At 35.1% G+C, this 23,141-nt stretch overlaps 3 protein-coding genes across 3 annotated transcripts; 1 reads left to right on the plus strand and 2 right to left on the minus strand.

Annotated features, from left to right (window-relative positions):
* The first annotated feature begins 8 nt into the window (after positions 1-8).
* On the plus strand, positions 9-2,518 carry LOC18613868 (uncharacterized). Its single transcript, XM_007051319.3, has 6 exons — positions 9-457; positions 546-829; positions 1,001-1,132; positions 1,231-1,470; positions 1,580-1,813; positions 1,899-2,518. Exons 1-6 carry the CDS (start codon positions 286-288, stop codon positions 2,217-2,219), a joined length of 1,383 nt encoding a protein of 460 aa, XP_007051381.3. The 5' UTR covers positions 9-285; the 3' UTR covers positions 2,220-2,518.
* Positions 2,519-2,946: 428 nt separating this feature from the next.
* LOC18613869 (protein ARV 2-like) lies at positions 2,947-8,715 on the minus strand. The gene is made up of 10 exons (XM_007051320.3): positions 8,170-8,715; positions 5,612-5,703; positions 5,475-5,522; positions 5,245-5,334; positions 5,039-5,084; positions 4,873-4,952; positions 4,674-4,768; positions 4,098-4,164; positions 3,885-3,960; positions 2,947-3,320 (listed from the first exon to the last, which is right to left on the minus strand). The coding sequence occupies exons 2-10, from the start codon at positions 5,696-5,698 to the stop codon at positions 3,235-3,237; spliced, it is 675 nt and encodes a 224-aa protein (XP_007051382.3). The 5' UTR covers positions 5,699-5,703; positions 8,170-8,715; the 3' UTR covers positions 2,947-3,234.
* Positions 8,716-14,502: 5,787 nt separating this feature from the next.
* On the minus strand, positions 14,503-16,633 carry LOC18613871 (B3 domain-containing transcription factor NGA1-like). Its single transcript, XM_018114142.2, has one exon. It carries the CDS (start codon positions 16,060-16,062, stop codon positions 14,797-14,799), a length of 1,266 nt encoding a protein of 421 aa, XP_017969631.2. The 5' UTR covers positions 16,063-16,633; the 3' UTR covers positions 14,503-14,796.
* Between the last annotated feature and the right edge of the window lie 6,508 nt (positions 16,634-23,141).

A 23,141-nucleotide genomic window follows, 5' to 3' on the forward strand; every position in this document is an offset into this window, starting at 1 on the left:
AGTATGGCAGATATCAAAGCTCCAAATATCTCATTCATGATCCTTAGACAGGTTTAAAGATAGGAAATTGGAAAATGTAGACACGGTTCAGTGGGGTCAAGGTGCGTTCTTTTGCCCCAAGTAACCATAGTACTGGAGGAGTATTGACTCACTGTTATCTGCTAGTGCTAGCAAAGACTGCTACATATAAGAGGAGGGACAGAGTATTTCCACCAAATATCTGCTTTCAATTTGGTTTCTCTTGTTTCTTCTTCTAGCTAGCTATTTTGGAACTCTGGATTTGAAATGAACTACGTAAAGGGGTTCAGATTCCACCCAACAGACGCAGAAGCCATCGAACATCTATGGGACAAAAGAGTACTCGACCGTGATTCGATTGTCCAAGTTGGTGATTTCCTTGTTCCAGTAATAACCCAACTAGAAGACATCTGCGAGTTCCAACCTTGGGAATTGCCTGGTAAAGCACTTGTTGCATGTTGTTGCAGTTCCTGATGCCCACTTGTAATTTCCGTTTTTCTCTCTTGGGTTTTCTTTGTCTGTTGCAGGGCGTTCGGAGTTAGAGGCCGGAGATAACCTTTGGTATTTCTTCTGCTCACCGAAATACAAGTACCGCAATAGTACAAGGAAAAACAGGGTTACCAGGGAAGGATACTGGAAACCAACGGGGACACCTCGTGAGATATTAACAACATATAATGGACAAGAAATCAGAGGAAGCAGGCAAACTCTGGTATTCTACCGAGGTCGTGTTAGTGATCAAAAGAAGAACGAAAATAAGACCCAATGGGTCATACATGAGTTCGAAATCCCTCTTAATCTTCCAAACCAAGTATGTTCTAATATGCTACCCTAGCCACCATGGATGGATCATATTGCTTTTTTCTTTTTCTTTTTAGTTTTTTCAGTCCCTTTGTTTTGTTTTTCATTACCTGTACTACTTCGTCCAATTTTTTGATGGGTGTAACACACCTTTTTTTTTTCTTCATCTAATTTTCTGTAGAAAAGTATAGCTCTTTGTAGACTGAAGAAAAAATATGGTAAGGTAGATGTTTCAAGAGGTGAAGAAGGCCAATCGAGTCACTCTTTGCCTCCAAATTTAGAAAATCAAGCTACAAACAATGCAATTCCAAAGGTTAGATGCCTACCACGAAACTTGTTTAAACCATTTCTCTAATGTTAATAATAATGATGAACATATCCAAAACGATCGTTAATTTGTCTATGATTCAGGACCAGCTAAACTCTAATGAGCCATTAACACAGTCGGAAGCATTTAATGAATATAGTGGGAATCAAACGACATTTACCACAAATGAACAGGATGATGATGAATTTGTGGATTCCCTTATTAATAATGATGAGATCAACACTGAACAAAGAAGCAACCAACCTTTCTTTGTTGATGAGAATGAAGGCCCTAAGCTACCTTCTAACTTCCCAGACCATGCTGCAGATGATGATATCCCAAACGTAAGATCGTTGGAAATATTTTTTTCTAACAATGTATCCATGTGGATGATGATAATCATATCTGAAACCACTTTTTCTTTTTCTTTTTTTTTTTTGGGTTATGATTCAGAACCAGGAAGACTTTGGTGGGCTAGTAAACCAAAAGCCCCTTAATGACTGTGTTGAGACCCTAAATTCTGGTAGGACCAGTGAACATGATAATTCCTCACAGAGCTCGATTTTCATCCCTAATGATCAAACCACTTCAATAGGCGGAGGCAATCAACAAGCTACTTTACTTGCTGAGAATGAGAGCTCTAGCTTGGCTTTCGAAAACCATGTTGCAGAGAGTTCCGTTCCGATGGTAAGCGACGATTTTCAACTACTAATTACTTTTGCATGTGATGATAAATAGATCAAGAGCTAATCTGTCTTTATTTATGATTCAGGAACATTCAGAGTTTGATAAGTTTTTACGAGAAGGGTTATTCATGGCTGAATTATCACACGCGCCAGAAGGGGTTGAATATTACGAGTTCAGCGCCAATGAACAGGATGATGAGTTTTGGAATAAGATTTGCTTCACTACTGATGAAGTCTTGGGAAGCAAACAACAGAACCTAGCCGAGTCATTCAACTTTTCCTCCGTAAGCACAATGGAACCACTGTATGATCCCTGCCCAATGGAGTCGTCTAGGAAAAGACTACGCATCGAATCTGAGCGCTTAAACAGAGGGGAAGATATTGAAGCGGCTCCATCTCAGGAATAGAACAACTCTTTTAATACCCATCAAGCACAAGTTGACACTTACAATATAGGAGCCTTCCAATATAATGGAAGCGTTCCCTACATTTACAATTAATAGGAGAAATTACAGAGATCAAAGAAAGCTTAGTGCTGAAGCAAGGGGGATTGGGCAATGTAAGCTACAAAATAAGTCCAGGACCATAATGGAGAAGATGGATAACTATGTAGTATGAGAGGGGTGGTGAACAATGCCATGGAAAATTATTACTACTTTGTTATTTTTATTGTTATAGCTAATGTAAACAGAGGGTATTTTTGTGAGTTATTTGTGTCATCCATCTTTAATTTTGGTCCAATTAATGGTGTAAGGGATCAAACTCTTCACCTTGGGATGATTAGCACCCAAACCGTATCACTGCCTATGCTTGCAGCTATGTTTAATTATCACTCCACTTAGTTAATACTTTTACTATTTATTTTTTTATAAAAATAAAAAAATGTCATTTACTTTTAAGTAATTTAATATGCCATGAAATTTTGCAATCAATCGTTGCCTAACCTTAATAGGATCAGTCTCCAAGGATTTGCTCTAACATGGCACCAATCTTTGTTAGTTGCTTTATCGATTCGGTTTTTGCATCTTTTTCCCAATGGGGTTATGAAGTTTTGCCTTTGTGCACAAGTCATGACCAGTAGAAGAGTAGAACATAATCGCAAGGGAAACATGCTTAAGTCGATGAGGCACCACAAGCCCAAATCAAACACTACTACTTGCAGGAGGAATAACTGTAACTCGTTTATATGGCTATGTGGGACTGGTCGCTTTTTATGGGCCTTGAACAATATTAGAATTCGAGCCCAAGATATTGAACACTTGTGATGTTTACATTCATTCATCGACCACATAGTGCCTTTACAGTTAATGAAAGAATACAAAATTACAGGAGAAAGGGAAGAATAAAAGAATTATTTTTAGTTTGAATACAGTACGGATATTCAAACAAAAAACAAATGATAGAATATCTCAATGATCTTAACTAAAAAGCCTGAGTTGTACAAAATTTTACAGCATGCGCAATGAAGCAGGCCCCTACACATGGATTCATATCTGACTCGGTTATCACTAGTTCACAAAGAAACAATTCATCAGTATCTGCCAACAGGGATGAAGTAGACAATTCAGCTATCAATGAGATCTTTTTTGAGATCTTACAGGAAAACATTTTTAAGTTCAAGCAGCAAATTAGCTAATTCAAGAACACATTGGACATCTTTTTTCTTTTTTGGGTAATAACATTTGAGATTTTACATATCAAAGTACTGCAAAAATAATAAAATTATTGCGATGTACAACACAAATGGTAATCTTTTGCATGGATGGAATCCTCAATCTCATCATGCCTCTCCCCCACAACTCCCTCCCACTTGGGTAAGTTATGGTAAATTATCTTATCTACAAGGGTATATTCATCTTTTTTTTTTTTGAAAGTTTCAAGGGTATATTCATCGACCCCTACTGACCTTGATTACTAACAACTGCCACATTCAAGAGCAAGCAAAGATCCTACTTTACCACATTTCAAGGCTCATGCAGTTGGCACCCAACAATCACCGCTATGAAGACAATACAAAATACAGATGCTTATTATTTGTCATGTGAAAAACTGTGAAGTATTGATTATCTGACCTTTTAGTGCCACTGTATTAGATGATAAAACTAATAAATCAATGATGTAAATCACTGAAGGTGGAAATTCCCAGACCTGCAGAATGCAAAACGGAAGTTAGATGGATAATCTTGGATTACAAGTGGAAAGATAGAAGAAAAAAAGTCAAGGAGAAAATGAAGAAGCCAGCAACATATTTTATACAAATAAGATCTTAGCATTAGAAAGCAAACCATCATAGCAACAAGTAAAATCTTGAAGTAGCTTGAAATTAGAACTGCAAGCCAAAGTTTGCCGAGCCTGTGAAGGTTAGAAACAAGAGGTACATTAACTGCTATGATAAACAAAGAATACATCAGACCAAGAATTTAATAAATAGTTAAGCCAGTGGTACTACCTTATTCAATTATCCAGTAACACTATAAATAGTTTTGAAGCAATCCTAATTTCTATGATGCCTCATCAACTTTGTTCATACCTCCCAAAAGATCTAGAAGTTACAATTACATTGTAGCCAACTGTCTCTAATCTTTTCCTAGTGCTACCTCTGAGTTCCCAATTTGGAAATTTTCACAGCTTAAAATTTTTTTCATGCTATCCCCCATCCTCCCCTCTCCCTTCCACGACTTCTTTTGCTTCTGCCATCTGGTAGATCTAAACCAAGGGCATGTCTCCTGACTACCCTACCAACAAATACTGACTTCCTATCTATAACACTGTGGCTATTACCAATAAACCACATTTCAAAGTTCACTAGCCAGAGAGAAATCAAACATAAGTACCCAACTAAGAGAAATGCAAATACATACCTAAAGAATTGAGCTGATGTCTTCAGAAGTTTCCTGATTGCAAGAAGAAAACAACATAGAAACATAAAGTTTCCAAGAAATACGTCCACCAATATCTACAATTGGCATTAGCAAAGGCATCAATCAAAACTGTATACAAACGAAACGCATTAGAATCAAGAATCTAAAATCTTTTAGCACTTGCATAAGAGGAACAAACCTTTCGATATATCCAAAAATATGAAGAAATGCTCATGGACATGCCCCATTCTTCATCATGTCTGACAAGCAAACTTCTATCTTGGATTGATAAGGCACCCAATACATATAATATGAAGAATTCAAAGAATTTTTGAACAGTTTTAAAGTATACTTAAAATGGATACAAGCATCCAGAACAAGAAAACCAAATAATAGCTTCCACAATAGACCCTGCAAAGTTTTCAAAATAGCCAATTCTATGTAAGAGTCAGCACGCACCCATGATTCTCAGTAATTAAACAACCACCACATTTCCTGTTTTAATGATTAATCAATTAACCAAACAAATATAAACTGAATAACAATGAAAAACCAAACATTGTAATTGTACCTGAAAATGGGTCCTTTGTTGGTTGAGTACATTGTAAAGTAGATGCCTATATGCTTTTGGCTTGTGCAAGATTAAATCAATCAAAACAATCTACACCAATTGAAAAAAAAAATCATTAACCCAAAATTTAAAAAAAGAAACAGTAATAAACTAACTTGAAAAATCAAAATGGTATTTGAGAAAAATGCTAAAATAGTCAGTTTTTTTTTAAGCTATTAGAAGGGCTTTACCATGAGCTCACATTCGATATACTCGTCAGCAACTGCTTTACATTTCTCCTATTAAAAAAAATTCAAATCCATAAGTTAAAGGAGTAAATGAAAAAACCATGATTTTAGAAATTAAGAGAAATAATGGTTAAGCTTACACATTTCATCAATCGAATGTTTCCTGGTGAGTATTGAACAAACAGGGTTTTGACCTGAAACCCGCATTGGACACATCGATATTCCATTAACCCTGAACAAGAAAGAAAGTTCAATTTTTGTTTAGGGATTTTTTTTCACCAGAGAAGATTTGACAGTGAAAAAGGCTGGACTTCGACTGCAAATTTGCAATGGCAAAGTCGAAGGTGACACTTGATCAGAAAGACAGAAAATGAAATTCATTCATTTGGAAACAATCAGACTGGACAAACTCCAGATCTAACACCCTTAAATATTTTGGGTCATGACCTATCTTGGGAAGGCCCAAAAGTTTAGGCCAGGCTTACATTAGACATGGGCTAACTGTGGCCCTAGTTAAATAGACCCAAAAAATTTCATTAATTTCAGTCACAAGATTCCTAGCTACACAGAAAAAGAAAAAGAAAAAAATCATTGAAATAAAGTCCCTCACACCCTAGAAAGAGAGATATACATAGGTTAGGTTTAATAGGCATAATTGATGATGATAAAGAAACCACTTGTGTGCAAGTACGAAGAAGATCAAGAGAGCCCAAAAAAAAAAAGAACAAGAAAAAAGAGAGTACCTTCTTTCATTACTGATTTCACTGTTAAGTTCTTTCTTCTTGGCTTACATCTTTTTCCACTTTATTTTGAGGCTGATGCAAGAGGAGTGAAATGTCTAAACTCTCTTTTGGGTGTTAGTCTTAAGATGGTATGCTAAAAAAATAGCAAGGACCATCTGTGTTTGTGTGCATTTAATTCCATATCTAAGTTGATGGAGGATACACAAAATGATAATTTTCCCTGGACTAAAGGTTTCTTTTGCTGTCACTAAATATACAGCTTATCTACTTTGATTTCTTAAAGGATTAACTAGAAAGAAGGAAAATATGTAAAAATGGAGAAAGTGAGGGAGTTTGATGGGATTCTCAAGAGCTAATCTGATGTCTCCTCTCCTTCGAATTTTTGTTGAACCAGTTAGCCTCCTCCGGTACATCCACTAAGTTAATATTAGAAAAAGAATATTACACTTAATCTATTTTACATGGACTCTTAACTTTATCCTAATGTACCCTTGTTCGAGATTTCTTAAATGTTTCACTATTTATACCCACACAACACTTTGACCCTCAAAATTAAAGTAAAAATTATAAAAAAACATTATTTCCCCATGTCTGATACCCTATTCCAAGTCCATGTAACACAGTTTTAATTAGTTCACAACTAGCTACAAATAAAGACAGACAATATCAATAATATACGACGAATTGTGGTGGTGGGAAAAAACATAATCTAGAACCTCCTTTCCAATTCCATTGCCATATTTATCTGTAAGACTGTAACCTACTAGCCTTGTTTATTTAAAGAGAATTTCACCTTTAATGGATAGAGGAAATATCAAAGAGATTTTGTGTGCTTTTTAGTTAGTTGTAATGTGAATTTGTTATATGAAATAGTTATCACAAATTAGAAAAGCTCAAACTCAATTCTTAAAAAAAAGCGGATTAGTAACATTTTGCAGTAAAATATTGTTAAAAGTATAATTTTTGACTAATGGTCAGATCTTTCAAAAATGAGAAGGAAAGTGACGGGGAAAAGAAAAGCTAAACTTGCTCCAAGTAGATTTTGATAAGAGAAAGAATGTAAACGAAAAAAAAAAGGGTAGAATTATTGTCCAACTCAATCACCCAACTAAAAAAGTGCTTACTACAAATCATTGAAATAAATTTTTTGAAAAGTGATCCATCCAAATTGTGGAGACTAAAATCAAAAACAAACTGTATATAGTATTAGTTTAGATAATATTAGTCTCCAATAAGTACATTATAATATTTAGAACTTGAAATTTTCAATTTAGACGTTTCAAATTCAAATTTTTGATAGAGAATGGTGACAGTCATAAGTACATTCCTTTGGTTACAGCTTGAGACTCATTGGTTTTGAAGATCTCAAATTCTTATCTTAAAATAGACTTATGTGATTTATTGGATAGAAATTATCTTGTTCCATATAGCTCAAAATCCTTATGAAAAAAAAAGAAATACCTTCTTTTATGTAACTTAAAATTCAATGAACTTAAATTTTCACACATACCAAATACAATTATTAAGACAACCGTTGATGTCAACAAGTCTTGAACTATGTTCCAATAATTACTATGCACATTTCCTATTTATAGCTAGATCTTGTTACATTAGTTTAATTAATGTTTTTCTTATCATAGTTTAATTAATGATTAAAACAAACCATGCTAAACCCTGTTGATTCATCATTCAAATTTTTTATGGCTTACAAACTTTCGCAAACAAACGACCCAGAAAAGAGAAATGCACATTCAAATCAACTAAACCCCAACGATTCTCAAACAAAAATCACCGAACCAGCACCAAAAATAGGGCATTTCAGTTAAGCTAGATAGAGTTTGAATGGCCAAAAATTCAAACCCTAGAGAGAAAGAAAGCACATCGAATCAAAGCTATAAGCAATAACTAAAACTACGAACTTAAGCTAAAAATGACTTAAGTAAAGAATTGCTTACCTGAAACAAAATCGAACCACGCAAGATCAAGAAGTGATGATTTGTGGTCGGCGACTGTCGACTGGTGATGGAGAAAATGGCATTTGAGGGCTATTTCAGTGGTATTATGAGATTGAGAGGCGGAGACAGAGGGCAGAGATGATTTGGGGATTTGGGAATGGACGAATGCTGAACGGGGAAAAGGGGGGCCGGCTTCGGGAATTCGAGAAGGGATTTTGGGGGGAAAGCGAAAGTATTAAATATATATATATATATATAGTATATTTAAAAATGTATATATATCTCAGCGAAGGTAAAGTAACTTCTTGACCGTAACGTGTGATAGCATGAGTTCTTACTTCATCCCCTGCTAGAGACTAGGCTGCTATTGAATCCAAGTGTGTCAGGTTCGGTTGTTACAGAACATGAATTTGACATACACAAACTCCTTTACACTGTCCATCTTCGATCATCAGAAGCCCATTGTCGTTTTCCTTCTTCTTGGTCACCGAGGGAAACTTAATTTGCTGCTATTCCCACATGGGGATGAATTAGGACAAAATTTCTGTTCCATGTGGACATTACCGGGCTTTGCTACTGTACCTCTTTGCCCATCCATCAATTCGGGGAACAACTCACGGTAGAAATTCATATTTCTATCTTCACCCTGGTAACAAGTCCATTATCCACCCTAAAATTATAAAATTTTAATAATTGAGCTTGGAGAAAATGGCCGGCGCAGGACCAGCATCCATTTAATTGATCATCGTCTCCCCCATATGACTTGATCAAATTTGGGACCAACAGCAACATACAAGTAGGTGTCTTCAAACTAGATCTCCAGTAGCTAATTAGTCTTTTTCCAACATTGTTACACTTCAGCACAATAAATGTAGCAGACCTCTGTGGGCATTTCCTACATATACACACTTGTCCAAACTTACCCATCTATCACCAAGAAAGAAAGAGAGAGAGAGAGAGAGAGAGAAAGAGACGGCATGAAATAAATCACTTCAATTTCAACCCTTGTTATTTCATACATGGTAGTTTACTTAATAAAACTAATGTAACAGGATTAATTCAAGGCTTGTTGAGATTGATGGTTGTCTTAATATTTGCATATGGTATATGCAAAAATTTAAGTTTATAATCGATAAATCAGTCGAAATTTGTTCAAGTTTTAATTGGTGGAATGTATTTATGAATGTCATCAGTCTTTTATTTTTAAATTTAAAATTTCAAACTCTAACTATAATATAAACTGATATTATACAAAATTTATTTTTTAGTTTAGCCTTTACAAATTGGATGGGTCACTTTTCAAAAGTTAATTTCAATGATTTGTAGTGACTAATATTATAGTTGGGGGATTGAGTTGGACAATAATTATCATTTCTTTCCTTCACATTCTTTCTCTTATCAAAATGTATTTGAGCAACTTGAGATTTTTATTTCCCCTTTACTTTCCTTTTCATTTCTGAAAGATCTGATCATTACTCAAAAGTAATACTTTAACGATATTTTACTACAAATAAAGGGTACTAATCTACTTTTGTCTTTAATAATTGGATAAATAAGCGCTCACAATTAATCTCCTTGGTATATAGATATATATTTCCTCTATCCGAAGGAGGCAAAATTTCCTTTACATGAGCAAGGTTAATTAATTAGTAGGTTACAGTCTTAGAAATAAATATGTCAATGGAATTGGAAAATAAGTTCTAGATTTTTTTTGTTCCTGCCACCACAATTTGTCACATATTATTGCTATTGTCTGTCTATATTTATAGCGAGTTGTGAATTAATTAAAAACTATATTATATGAAATCGAAATAGGATGTCCGATATGTTTTGAAGTTCAAAATGTTACATGTATTTCAAACGTGAAGTGTCGAATACAAATACATTAAGATATAAAGTTAAATTGTATATTAAATAAATTAAAAGTAATATTCTTTCTCTTATACCAAGGGAGGTGGACTGATTGGTTCAACGAAAATTTAACAGAGGGGGAGACATCAAATTATTTAGCTTTTGAGAATTCCATTGAACTTCTCTCACTTTCTCCGTTACCACACATATATATATACTTTTATTGCAATATGGCGTTAAGTCTCATATCTGTCAGTTTATGGTTAGAGACTTGTCATGGTATTCATGAAATCTTTCCATCAACTAATATATGGTTCTAAACAAATGTTAATTGGTTTCTAAAAAAGAAAGGAAAGAGATTTAATTTGTGACAGCAAAAGGAAGCTTTAATTAACACAGGGAAAAAGCATCAATTTTGGGTGCCCTCCGTCGACTTAGATATAAATGGAATTAAAAGCACATAAACAGGAGCGTGGTCCAAGCAATTGTTTTTTTCAGCATAGAGTTTGGGCAATTCACGCCTCCTGCAACAGCCTCAAAATAAAGTGGAAAAAAATGTTTAAGCCAAAAAGAGACAACTTAACAGTGAAATCAGAAATGAAAGAAGCCACTCGCTTGCCATTTGTTTTTTGTTTGGCTCTCTTCAGCTTCTTCGTGCCCCGCACACATGTGGTTTCTTCGTCATCATCATCATCAACAATTATGGCTATAAAACCTAACCTATGCATATCTCTATCTTTATAGGGTGTGGGGGACTTCAATTTCAATGACTTTTTTCTTTCTTTCTTTTTGAGCGTATAGGCTGGGAATCTTGTGATTTTGATATTAATGAATCTTTTTTAACAATAATTCAACCCATGTTGCTTTGCTCCCATATTTGTATTCAATATAATAATATATACCGTATGCTTTTATATATTCTTATATATCAAAATCTTTTTCCAACATCTACGGCTTTAATCTTCATTGCTACTTAGAGGTCTAGACCCTATCTTTTCCCACAGTGTCAAAGCATCAAGGAAACATCAAAGAGATGATCATGCTCCTGCTACGTTAGGAACAAATGGGTTACCCGAAAATTGGCTTTGTTTCTGTAATGCTATCCTTGGTCTCCTTGATGCTTAAGCTAGCGCATATACTCCCACGATGAGCTAATATATGTATATATATTCTCCACTTCATTTTGAAGGGATGGATGCAACTAACTGATAAGGGCTTGGCTCAGATGGCAAACAGTGGTTTACTGTGCAAAACTGTGATACTGGGAGAGAATGAAAGGTTGAGCAGTAGCTTTCGAAGTGAATACTTCCCTTGTCATCTAAACAGTGGCAAAAGAACGTTTCAGAGCACTTCCTTTGTCATCTCAACTAGCAGCAAACACAAATTGAATAACTCGATTTGAGATGTACACCACGCTTTTTAATCTTGTCCAGGAATCAACTTCTGCGAGATATACACTCACGTGATTTCAAGTTGAATATTTTTAACCAATGCAGCACAGTATAATCTATGCTACGAACAAATTATGAAACAATGCAGCCATTAAATGAATCCCCCAACCTCTCTCTCTCTCTCTCTCTCTCTCTCTTTGTTTTCTTTCCTTTTTGAGCTTTTCTTTTTACCCTCTCTTTTCTCTTGGCCAAGTATTGTATGAATGCTTATGCGTTCATGGTGACACACACTTCATTAACTCCGTGTCTTACCGTAAGTAATTGATGGACCAAAATTTGACTTTTTACATTTAGAAGAAATGGAACTGGAATTTGCATACACAGAATGATTTCTGTTAAATTTTTTTCTGCAAGTCCTGGATCAATGTAATGCAAATATTATCCAATGAATCAAATTCATATAGGCTGTGTTTTCTTTTGGGTAGAAGATGCTACAAGTCTATTTGTTTGACTGCAATTCCACATAAAAAAGAGAAAAAAAAAAAAGCCTAGCTACGCATTTCATGTTAAGAGAGAAAGACTCTGAGTCAAGCAGACATTACCAACTTCTACTCTTTTGCTTAATGTAGTGCAGCTGTGTCTCATGCATATTCAAGTATATGGTTTGCTACTGGTGCAATATTGTTAGGGAAGACTAAATAGCGGATGAGTATACAAACCAATACTATTTAAAGTTCATTTATATTTGGTAACTTGCCTAATCAAATGGAAGTTTGTTTGCTTTTATGATAATTTAATCTGCACAGATGGATATATAATTGATAGGAAGACAGACATGTATTTATAGATGTCTGTGCATAGATCCTAGATATTGCGACCATTACCATATGCCGCTGGTATTTTACATATGCTTTCTGTATAAAAAATGTAACCTCTCACGGTCTTCAATGTCTCACACTAATGAAACAATTCATATATGAACCAAGATATCACCTTGGCCTCAACTATTGGCACACAGCCTTTGAAGTTTTATAATGTTTATATAACGAACGGCTGTTGTGTAGCATTCAGTTCTTATGAAAAGTAATGTACTGCAGTAGTATGCTTTAATAGTATTTATTTTAATTCACTGTTGCACTGCATGGCCACACACAAGAACAGATGATCACAACTTATATACTCCATATTTCATCATTGCACAATTCAGAAACCAATGCTTCCTTAAATAAAAAAAAAATGTTGCGGTAATTAATTAGAATGCAAAGAAAGTATTATAATTGATAAAGCATATTACCAGTGTTTTGTTTCTGTTATTGTTAGTTTGGTATGCTTTATATGCTTATCTGCATAAATCTATCCAATAGCTCTTTTTTTTTTTTTAATCTCTTAGTTTTCTTGCATATTAGAGATTTTCTGTGGGATAGTACTGATAAAACTGTATACACTTCCAGCATTCTATATCTATACCATCAACATGATCAATTCTATACATCCTTTTGAGATGCAGATGTCTTGATCCCATAAATATGGAATTGTGCAGTAACTAACTATTGCTAGCTCGAAGCATGAAATCAAGTGAATGCATGATCCAGAATAAGACATGTAGAAATTGGTCAAAATTATATAAAAAACCATGGAAGATATGCATTTGCTGCATAGGCTTTCAAAAACCTGTCAAACTACTCTTCAAGGCAAAGGCAAAGATTAGTTCTTCTAATAGTGACCATAGTAACACTCACAGATGCCCTTAATTACACAGTGAAAGCAATATATAGAGATATATCAAAGTAGAAATGCATTTCTCTCCGCTGACTAGACATAGATGCCAGCGGGTTTTGTGTAATTTATTCACGAATGCAATTCAACTAACCAGGAAGGACAAGAATGAATTCACTGCATTTTAATGCTTTACTACTATTTTAGCCAATTTGGAAGCCGTATTACTGAGTTACAGAAGTCAAAATAAATAATTGATTGAGAATGTTACAATAAATATTTTGAACTACCAATTACCCCTACAGCATGCATACCAAGAAAATCAGATCTTCTTCAAGGGATACTAGTGGATTTGAATGCTTATAAATTGCTGATATAACCAACCTAAAAGTATGTATTAGTTGAATCAAACATTATTTTAACCTTTTCATGTCATTTGAGAAGCTATATTTGATGACAAAGTACTGCTTCACTTATTTTTCCTAGTAACCTGTACTACCTGCTGTTGCATATCAGTGTTTTCTCGTAATCCACAATATTTCTGGGGAATCATTTTGTTAAGTATATATAGTAAAAATGGAAACAAAACCAACAAGAACCTGTGTAAATAGTACTGTTTGTACATTGTAATTTAATCAATACGTAAAGACTCATTAGGCTGAATTAATGGTGCTTTAATTGCACTTAATTAAAACTTATCAGATGCACCGCTGACAATATTTGATGCAAATATATAAATTCAAAAACTATTCAACAAAGCAACGAGTTCTTACAAATATTGGGTGAAGTCCAGTCTTAATAGACCTATCAGTTGGGGAATCTGAACCTCTTTAGCATAAGAAACTTTTTTGTGCGTAGCAGTCCAGACAAGATCATGGCTGTAAAGAGAAGACACGAATTACCAAGAAGTAGTAAAGGGAAATCTAACTGGCAACAAATGAGAAGTGATGAATATGCAGGAAAATTTTTTCAAATTAGCAATAAGAATACAGATATTACCTTTTACAGTGCTGCTACTTTTCTGTGCATTACCTGCAAGCCTGCAGCTTAGTTGTTCAGCGGTAACAAGCCAAGAAAATATATATTAACCTAACATGGAGAAACGAGAGAGAGAGAGAGAGAGAGAGAGAGAGAGAGAGAGAGAGGGGGGGGGGTGAAGAAAGTTCTTTTTTTAAGACTATAAATCCATCAGCTACCATGCATAACAGCACAAGTAAATACTGACAGGCAGGAGGGAGGGAGGGGGAGAGAGAATGTACAGATGATATGATAACCAGAGAAATATATATATATATATATATATATATCCCAAACAAACTGGGGAAAAGCCAGGATGCAGTTTGGAAAGGCCAGTGCCTAGTAATGGAAAATATGATTTAATAAACAAGTTGGGAATATGCTGATATATCTGTATATGTATTATACACAATTTTCAACTCCATATGTTGCACCTTCTTCTTTAGCTCTTCACAGATCCCAAACCTCAACTAACTAATGTACTAAAACAATATTTAAAGAAATAAATAAAAAAAAGGAAAAAAAACTCAGAAGCTAAAACTTATCTTGAATAACTTTTAACCCTCTTTCTTAAATCCAGTGCCGCCTGTCGCAATTTTGATGACAAAGGCAACAAGAAGAAAATGCAACCGGTTCACTGTATTTCTCCTCATCATAGATCCAAATCAATGGACAAGGAAGATTTTCCTTTCTTTGAATATTCAGCTTCCATTCCGGACAGTGGGGTATTATTATTATTGGACAATCTTGATTGGAGAGAAGAGAAAGAGAAATGAGGAGAGTCATCTGAACCTATTGTGTTTGTGCCATGAGGAAAAGTCGAGGAAGATTCATCTTGTGTAGGACACTCCATGTTCACACCAAACAACCTTAGCCTTTTAGCCGCAGTTTTATTACCCTGAACAACTGGCACTGAATCAATCACCATTGGCTCTCCTCCTCCTTCTTGCACTGCCCCAATTTGATGATATTGATGATGATGATGTGACCCAGATGATGACCTTAGGTGATACTGCGCCACATTGCCATAAGTAAATGCCTGATGATGTTGCTGCTGCTGCTGCTGCAATTGTAGTTGTTGTTGTTGTTGATGATGATGATGATGATTATAAGGATAAATGCTGTAATTCAACCTATGCAAAGGTTCATAGTTTCGTGGCATGCACATGGGTTGAGGAGGCAGCGAGTAGAGTCTACCCCACCGGACAGACTGAGGAAAGTTCAACTGATTTTGGAGCTGAAAATGCGCAAGCGATGTTGGATCAGGTGCATTAGGCCTGCGCCTCCAATCAATGAATAACCGGTCTTTTCCGGACTCCCCAACACCCCGTTGAAATGACACGATGTCACCTGCATCAAGCTTTTTTTCCTTGACAAAACGGCTCCACCCTTTGGTCATCACATAACTCTGGCTACTATTCCAATAGGAGTACCGGAACCGCCACGACTTGCCGTTCCGATCTTCGAAATTCAATAACAGCCCTTTTTCATTTGATGAAGAGTCAAGAGGGAAGTACTTCTCGGCATGTTGCTTTGGTATAACGAGGCGGTTGAGCTTCCCTACATCGCTTGGTGTGACGACTTTATCAAACATGTGTTCTTTCTCAATAGACCTACTACTATCACCACCTCTACAGCTTCCGATATTTGATTCTTCGTTATTGTTGCCAAGTGACAAGTCCATCAGCTCTAGTTTCTTGTCAAAATTGATAGCAGACTCTTGGGATTTATAATCTGCTTGAGAATCCAACGTTCTCAGCCACAGGTTTTGATGTTGCTGAGGAGCAATATCTTTGTACTTTGAAGAAGCAGAAGAAGAGGAAGAGGAAAATGGGAAGTTGCTCGTTTCTCTTATCACTTCCTCATCATCTTCCTCTTCGTTATTACAATAGCCTTTTTCTTCTAGCACAAAGTTCATTATGATGACCCACTTCCAAAAATTTTACCTTCTTTACCACACTAGATGATATGATTGGGATGAAAATCCACCATAAGATTGATGGCCAAAATGGGGGAAAAGGGTTACAAAGAGAGAGAAGAAAAGTGGGTCTACACTCTAGATAGCTGCTAAGACTCTTTAGTTTCTAAGAAGAAATAAAACGAGAACAAGACCTGACCTGCAAATACTGGTTTCTTGGGAGTATGATTTTCTTTCTTCTAGATCTTTGAGGGCCGAGGGAAGCAAAAGGCAGGCGTCAGTACAAAAAACGACCGGGTCGGTGCCTTCTTCTTTCACCAAAAGAAAAAACACTGAAAACCCTAAACAAGACAAATTTAGGCCATGGAGGAATCAACGGGAAATGGTTATTTCTCGTAGTTGACCTAGCATTTGGCTTAGAGAAAGCAAATGAAAAAGAAGAGGGAGAAGTGGAGGAGGGAATTAGGCTGGAACCCAGTTTTCCTCCCTCGAAGCTTCTTTCTGTGCCCAAGTTTAGGCTAATATTTGTTTTTTCCCTTTCTTTTTTGGTTCTTAAAGAGAGACCCATGTGAGAGAGAAAGAGGAATAGAGAGTGGAAGGTAAATACTCCTACGTAGGGGCCCATGAATGATCTGGTTCGACTCATGTGAGCTTGTCCTTTTCATTATTTTTGGTTTATCTCTATTATCTTCTCCGCTAAGACCCAAATGGCCAGTTGGTCTTTAACTCCTCAATCAGCTTTGTACTGATCAATATTTGCCCACAAAGTCATTTGCATTATTATTACTATTATTACTGCTGCTCCTGTTTTGCTTACCATAACTTCTCTTTTCCTTTCTTTCTTTTGTCATAGGCCACAGCCAGGCCGGTTGAGTGAAAGAGAGAGATAGAGAGAGAGAGAGAGTGAAAGCATGTTTTAGTTAGGTTTCGAGTTTTGACTTTGGCGTCATTGATTGTGTGCTGGTCCTGCGAAAGGAGAAAAGTTGAGGAGATTGAAGCAGACCGACCTGCCTCTTCCTGCTCTCATCCTCCTCCAACTAGTGGGAAAACAAAAAAAAAAAAAAAAACCCAAACAAACACAAAAAGATTCCTCTATTATCATGCAATAAACCAAACTCCACCCCCCACATTAGTGCAGCTCAAGTTCATCAACCCTTTTTCAAGCTTCCCAACTTTCGACTTCCAACCCTGTCTCTCCAATGTCCGCAGCTTCTTTCCCAGTGAATCATACGGGATACAGCTAACTCTCCTTCTTAACCTTTATATATATATATCTATATATTTGAATAAAAAATTATATATTAATCATAAAGTCAAATGGTGAAAGATTTTATTCATTCATAATTACTAATATTTTATTGAATAATCAATTTTTTAAATTATTTTATAAGTATATATACATGTATGTATAAACTTCGCTTGCATACATTAGTGAACCTTTATTTTTTGAACAGTCTCCAATTAAGATGACAAGTGAACTTTTTTTTTTAAATAAAAAAAATTGGATCGTATTGCAACTTGCTAATATGACTATACTCATGTAAGGCTAATAAATTGTTGAATATTAATATATAAATTATATAAAAGCTCAAATTATAGATAGGGGATAAATGTACGTAGATAACTAGATGAGATATTTAAAAGGATAATAAATAAAAATAAACTCAAAGACAAAACGTAATTTAATTTGAGCTATAAATATACACCATTTTATATTCTTCTTTTTTTCTTTTTGGTTCAGAAAAAGAAAAATTTTAAGAATTAAGGACAACCAAAAGTTATGAAAATTATGAGTTAATTAACAAATAATTACTGTACTGTTGCTTGATGAGTAGGGAAAAGTACATTAATTTGAGAAAAATAAAACACGGTACTTAATTAGGGACGTAATTTACTCTCTAATCAAGCCCCTGTTTCCTTCTGTTGTCGTGGTTTTGAGTATGAAGAAATAAATTGGGCTCATTTATCAATGTCAAAAATTGTGGGTAGTTATACGACAAAATATTCTTTCCCCGTGTCTGGTAATTGAGGACCTTTGGAATTTAAGGAAACGTGGGGGATCTACCAAGTCTTTTCAACTCTTCACTTAATTGCCAACTCAGTTTACTTACTTTCTTCCTCCTTTTTGGTAAGTCCATGGATACAAAGCTGGTAGAATGCTTTTCATAATTTGTTGTTACTATATATCTATCTATTATATTATATTTTTTATAAAGTTTTTACTTAAAATGTCGTTGCCTCATAAAGCTCAGCTTACCACTTGACACTGCATTAAATGGTAAACTACCTAATTCTTCACATAAAAACAAAAACATTCATTTAGGCTTCAAAATCGTAGTGAATCTTATGTTTTCATTAATCTTAGAGAATTCAACCGACATATATAGAGGTATATATAGCTTCCTTCTCATGAATTTGATTCTCAAGTTCTCTTGATTGTTGTTTTTGGATTACTTTATTTAATTAGAAGTTGGAACTTTTGACAAATTTATTTGATTTATTTGACAAATTTTCTCTTAGACTTGACTCAAGTCGTAACTAGTAACTAGTAAAGGGTGCGTTTGGACTTGGGTAAACATATTCTATTTGAGTTTTAGTATTTTTATTTTTTCGATGAAGTTACACATAACATATAATAATTATAATTATAATCAAATAGTATATTTAATATAAAAAACTATAAATTGGATCGTATTTACATATGATGAAATTTTTAATTTTTTTTTTATTATTGAAGCAATACCTCATCGGTATCGTTAGTCATTTTATTATTTATGCAAAAGAAAATAATTAATTTTACACAATAATAATTCGTTAGTTAAGAGGAATTTTTTAATTTAATATTTTAATTTTTATAATTTGGAATTTCAAGAATCAACTTTAAATAATGAAAAAAAAATGAAATTCTAAAAGAAAGAGTAATTAAAAATCTTTTGCTCACATGATTTTTTTTTTTATCGAATAAAGGGGATTTGAATTTTATTTTTTAAGTAATGAGATGATGTATTAACCAATGAATCAAATGCTCCGATGTGTCTACTCACACGATCTTGACACTCTTATTTTCCATAAATTCTTCAGAGCAATGGTTATTTTATTTCAGTACTGTATGTAGAGTGGAGGGAAAGAGGGATCAAAAAGGGCAGCCAACCTATGGGATAAACATAGAACCAAAGAATTACTATAGATATTTGTGTTAGATGGTTCTACAATGAATTAGGCTTTAATCTTATACGTACACTGAAATTTTGCTTTCTGCAAACATAGCTAGCTGATTCATGTGGTCCAATTAGATCTTCCACTTTATGCGTTGGACAAAACCCTCCACGAAACTCTCTTTCAATAATCAAACTCGGGTTCATTACCAGAATTATTGATATATAAAACACAGCTTAATTACCTCCCTCTCCTAGTAATTAACCATGTCTGTCATCTACGGCAACATCATCCTCATCGTCGACGACACCGACACCAACAAGTTTTAAGGTTAATGGGCATCTCTGAAACTGACAATTGTAATTTATTATGTCAATACCATTTATGAGTGATCAGATAATTAGGTTGTCGGACCGAACAACGTTTTCCTAATTCTATGTATTTCTATAAAAAAAAAAAAACAAACCCAGATAGTACAAGATCGTATTTTCAATACGCAAACATAGATATTTGTTAATGTATGCATGGACTATAAGACAGTATACTGCCGTATGAAACAGATAATGAGGTTGACGCGTGAAGAAGTCCCCCACCTTTTTTTCTTTTTTTAACTTGTTTCGGGTTTACACACAGAATTAATTTGCTTTGTTTGCGTTTGTTGAATGTGCTGCCCGCCTGCCCCAGTCATTGACTTGGGGAATTTGCATGCCAAATTTTTCACTCTTGCAATTAGTGTCCCCGAAAATCAGTAGCCCCACTTTGGCTGGACCATTTGGACAACTATCATTTTTAAATTAGAAGTAACAGTATTTATATCTTCAGAAATGCAAATTGAATGATTTCTAGGTAGTATAAATGTATATATGATACAGGGTTTAGATGTATAATACTATATTATTTGTAAATTTATGTAAAGTTATGACACCAACTAGCTAGTTTTGATGGTGTGGGGTAGGAAAGTACCCAAAATAAAGCATTGGGTAGAAATGAATTTTGAGTAATAACAAAAGGGTAATTAAGATGTGATTGAAATAGTTTTAGCCAAAAAAATGTATTGCAAATCCAATAAATAATGGTTAATAAGTTGGTCATTCTTTAGCGAATGTTTTCATAAACTGTTTAAGCTTTCAATTAATATACATGAAGTAATACCTAGTGCATTTAATTCTGAACCAAGACTTAAAAATATTGAAATCAATGTTTTGCTCAAGTTTACACTAAGAATAGCCCTAATTCTTTTCTATAATTTTGGTAGTACAAATCTTTTCCTCTTTCTAAAAGAAGGCAAAAAGAAACACAAAAAAACAAGAATGCAGAAGTGCAGAAATCAAAATGGCACTGTGGTTAAGATTCAGCCACATGATTTAACAGATGCAAGGGTTTTTTTTTTTTTAATTTAATTTGAAGTGTACCAAAGCAGGCAATCTCCGGCTGGAACTGCAAAAGCAAACAAAGCAAAGTACTGTTCCTTTACTCTCTTTTCTTTTTCGTGATCTATAGCTGAAAACAGGTGTAAGAGTACAGTGCATTGAACGGCCTTAGGAAAAAACAGGCTCATCAGCCACCCCCCTTTGTTATGTAATTATGGTTATACGCAAACAGGTCGTAAGTAACGTTTACCGAGAATTTACGAGGAAATCTCATGAGTTAACATCAAAGCTCAGAGAGGAAAGGAAGGGAGAGGGTAGGAGAAGGATGGGCTCTCACTGCTAAGCCTGCCCCTTAAAGTTAAAAAGACTTAAAGCAAAAGCCTACTTCCAAACCCTATTGGGGACCTCTCACTCTCTCTCCCTCGTCTTTCTCTCTTTCATCATTTATTCAGATGAAAGGTCCTCATGCTCCACCATTTATATATAGTTTTTTTTTTCAATACTATTTAATTTACAGTCATAAATTAATGTAGTGGTACTGATTTATTTCTTTATTACTGTCTGGTGCAATTGTATTTAGAGTTGCAACTGTTGGGTTACAGTTTATATGCATATAGGGTCGAGCTCACAGGACAGAGGGTCAGGACCACACTCTCTCATATCATAGGGCACCCCCCACCCCCATCCCCCACCCTGCGCTCTTCTTCCCCCCCCCCCCAAACCAGACTCTCACACAAATACACTATGATCCAGTTGGCGGTTATCTTGTTTCATAATTCTGGTGCTGGCATTTTGTCCCCTTTCCCTCTCTCTCTCTCTCTCTCTCTCTCTCTCTCTCTCTCTTCTTCAGAGATGTCTTCCCTTACCCTGTCCAGTGACCATCATATTCTCGTCACTTCTTTTAGTTCAACAACTCACACACCCCCCCCCCCCCCCCCCCCCTCCCCTATTCACTGCCATAATGTGGGATTTGGAGTAGCTCAGTTTTTTTTTATGCAATAAAAAGTAAATATATATATATATATACAGTGGCTAGCTAGCTATCTTCATTAACCCACTAATATACTGTTTAAGTACTTTATAACTTTTATTTTCAACAAAAATAATTTGAAAAGATTGTGAGTTGAAATTGAGATTGCATTAAACATTATTTTAAAAAAAAAAAAGTTTTGTGAGTTCTAGTCTTAATTAGTATGTAGAAAGAATACATATATATATATATATATATTAAAAAAACAATGATCATGTTTAGCTCATTAAGGGACATTCTGAATTTTATGTCGTGGTTTGAAGAATCTTATGATACTAGTGTATTGAAGGTTTATGATTATGCATCTGATTTGGATCCACTTGGAGAGAAACGGTAAAAATTAATGAGGAAACTAGGGGTTTTGTTTTTTGGCTTATGATGTTTGGTGAGAGACAGATCCCCTCTTTCATTGGTCTCTTTTTCTCTCCCATTAAAATTTTATCCACAAACAAGGTTTTATTCATAGTTTATTAAACCAAAAAGGCAGCATAGAGAGATGGGTCTCCATCAACTAGTGGTACCCCATTCTCATGAGGATGTATGAGGATAATTGCAACAACTGTCATGCCCCGGAGTCTAGGACTAAAGTAAGCTAAGATTGCTGCACTCAAGATTTCATATGAGGCTAGCTATGGTTCTAGTTGAGATGATGAGATTAACCTAATGATATTGCAAATACAAGAGTCTCAAACAGCGTGGGCCCAGATGTAAGGGGAGAGGGGTGCACACAAAATACAAATCAACCAGGTAGCTGAAAAAGGAACTTGAAATGTAGCGAGGATACCCAAATAATTCCTTTTGAAAAAAGAAAAAACATACATGGGCACAGTCCCGGGGTGCTGCATGCTTTGGCTTGCAGTAGCTATAGAGCACAGTAGCAGCAGCAGCTGCAGCTGCTGCGGCAGTAGATATGTGTATAAGTAAGAGATATAATAATAATAATTATTATAATTATAATTAAAGTTAGCACACCACCACCTCCTATTCCTCTTCTATAACCTCACAGTACTAGTAGTCTACTGGCCCACCCTGCCCTCTGAAAACCGTTGAGCCTTGCTGTTTGGTCGCTTTCCCTTTTTTTCATTACACACCCATCTAGCCCATTAGCTACCTATAGCTCTCTCTCATTTATTCATGTTTTGTGGTGCCAAAACTGCACAAATAATTTTCTTTCTCCCTTTCATGCACCTTTTCCTCCTCATAATGTTTGATTTTTGCATGCAAAATTTAAGTGTAGGTAGGATCTTCCCCGCTGCCAGGCTGTAACCAAAAATTCGGTCGAGCTTTTTGAGTTTGTTGGAAGTCATTACATGTCACTTAATTGAGGATAAAAGCCCTCCCCCCCCTACTGGACAAAAGCCGTGTTCAAACATTATTAAACTCTTCAGCTCAAGGGAGCTACAGATACATACTTCTATCTGCTTATTCTTAAGCTTGTCTTAATTTCTTATCCATATCATTTTTCCTTCCTTTAGGTCGGCCTTAATATTCTTGAAAACTGAAAAACCCTGTGATTAGTAGAA

Source organism: Theobroma cacao, chromosome 1 (assembly GCF_053813885.1).
Source record: "Theobroma cacao isolate CCN51 chromosome 1, ASM5381388v1, whole genome shotgun sequence".
Taxonomy (NCBI): Eukaryota; Viridiplantae; Streptophyta; class Magnoliopsida; order Malvales; family Malvaceae; genus Theobroma; species Theobroma cacao.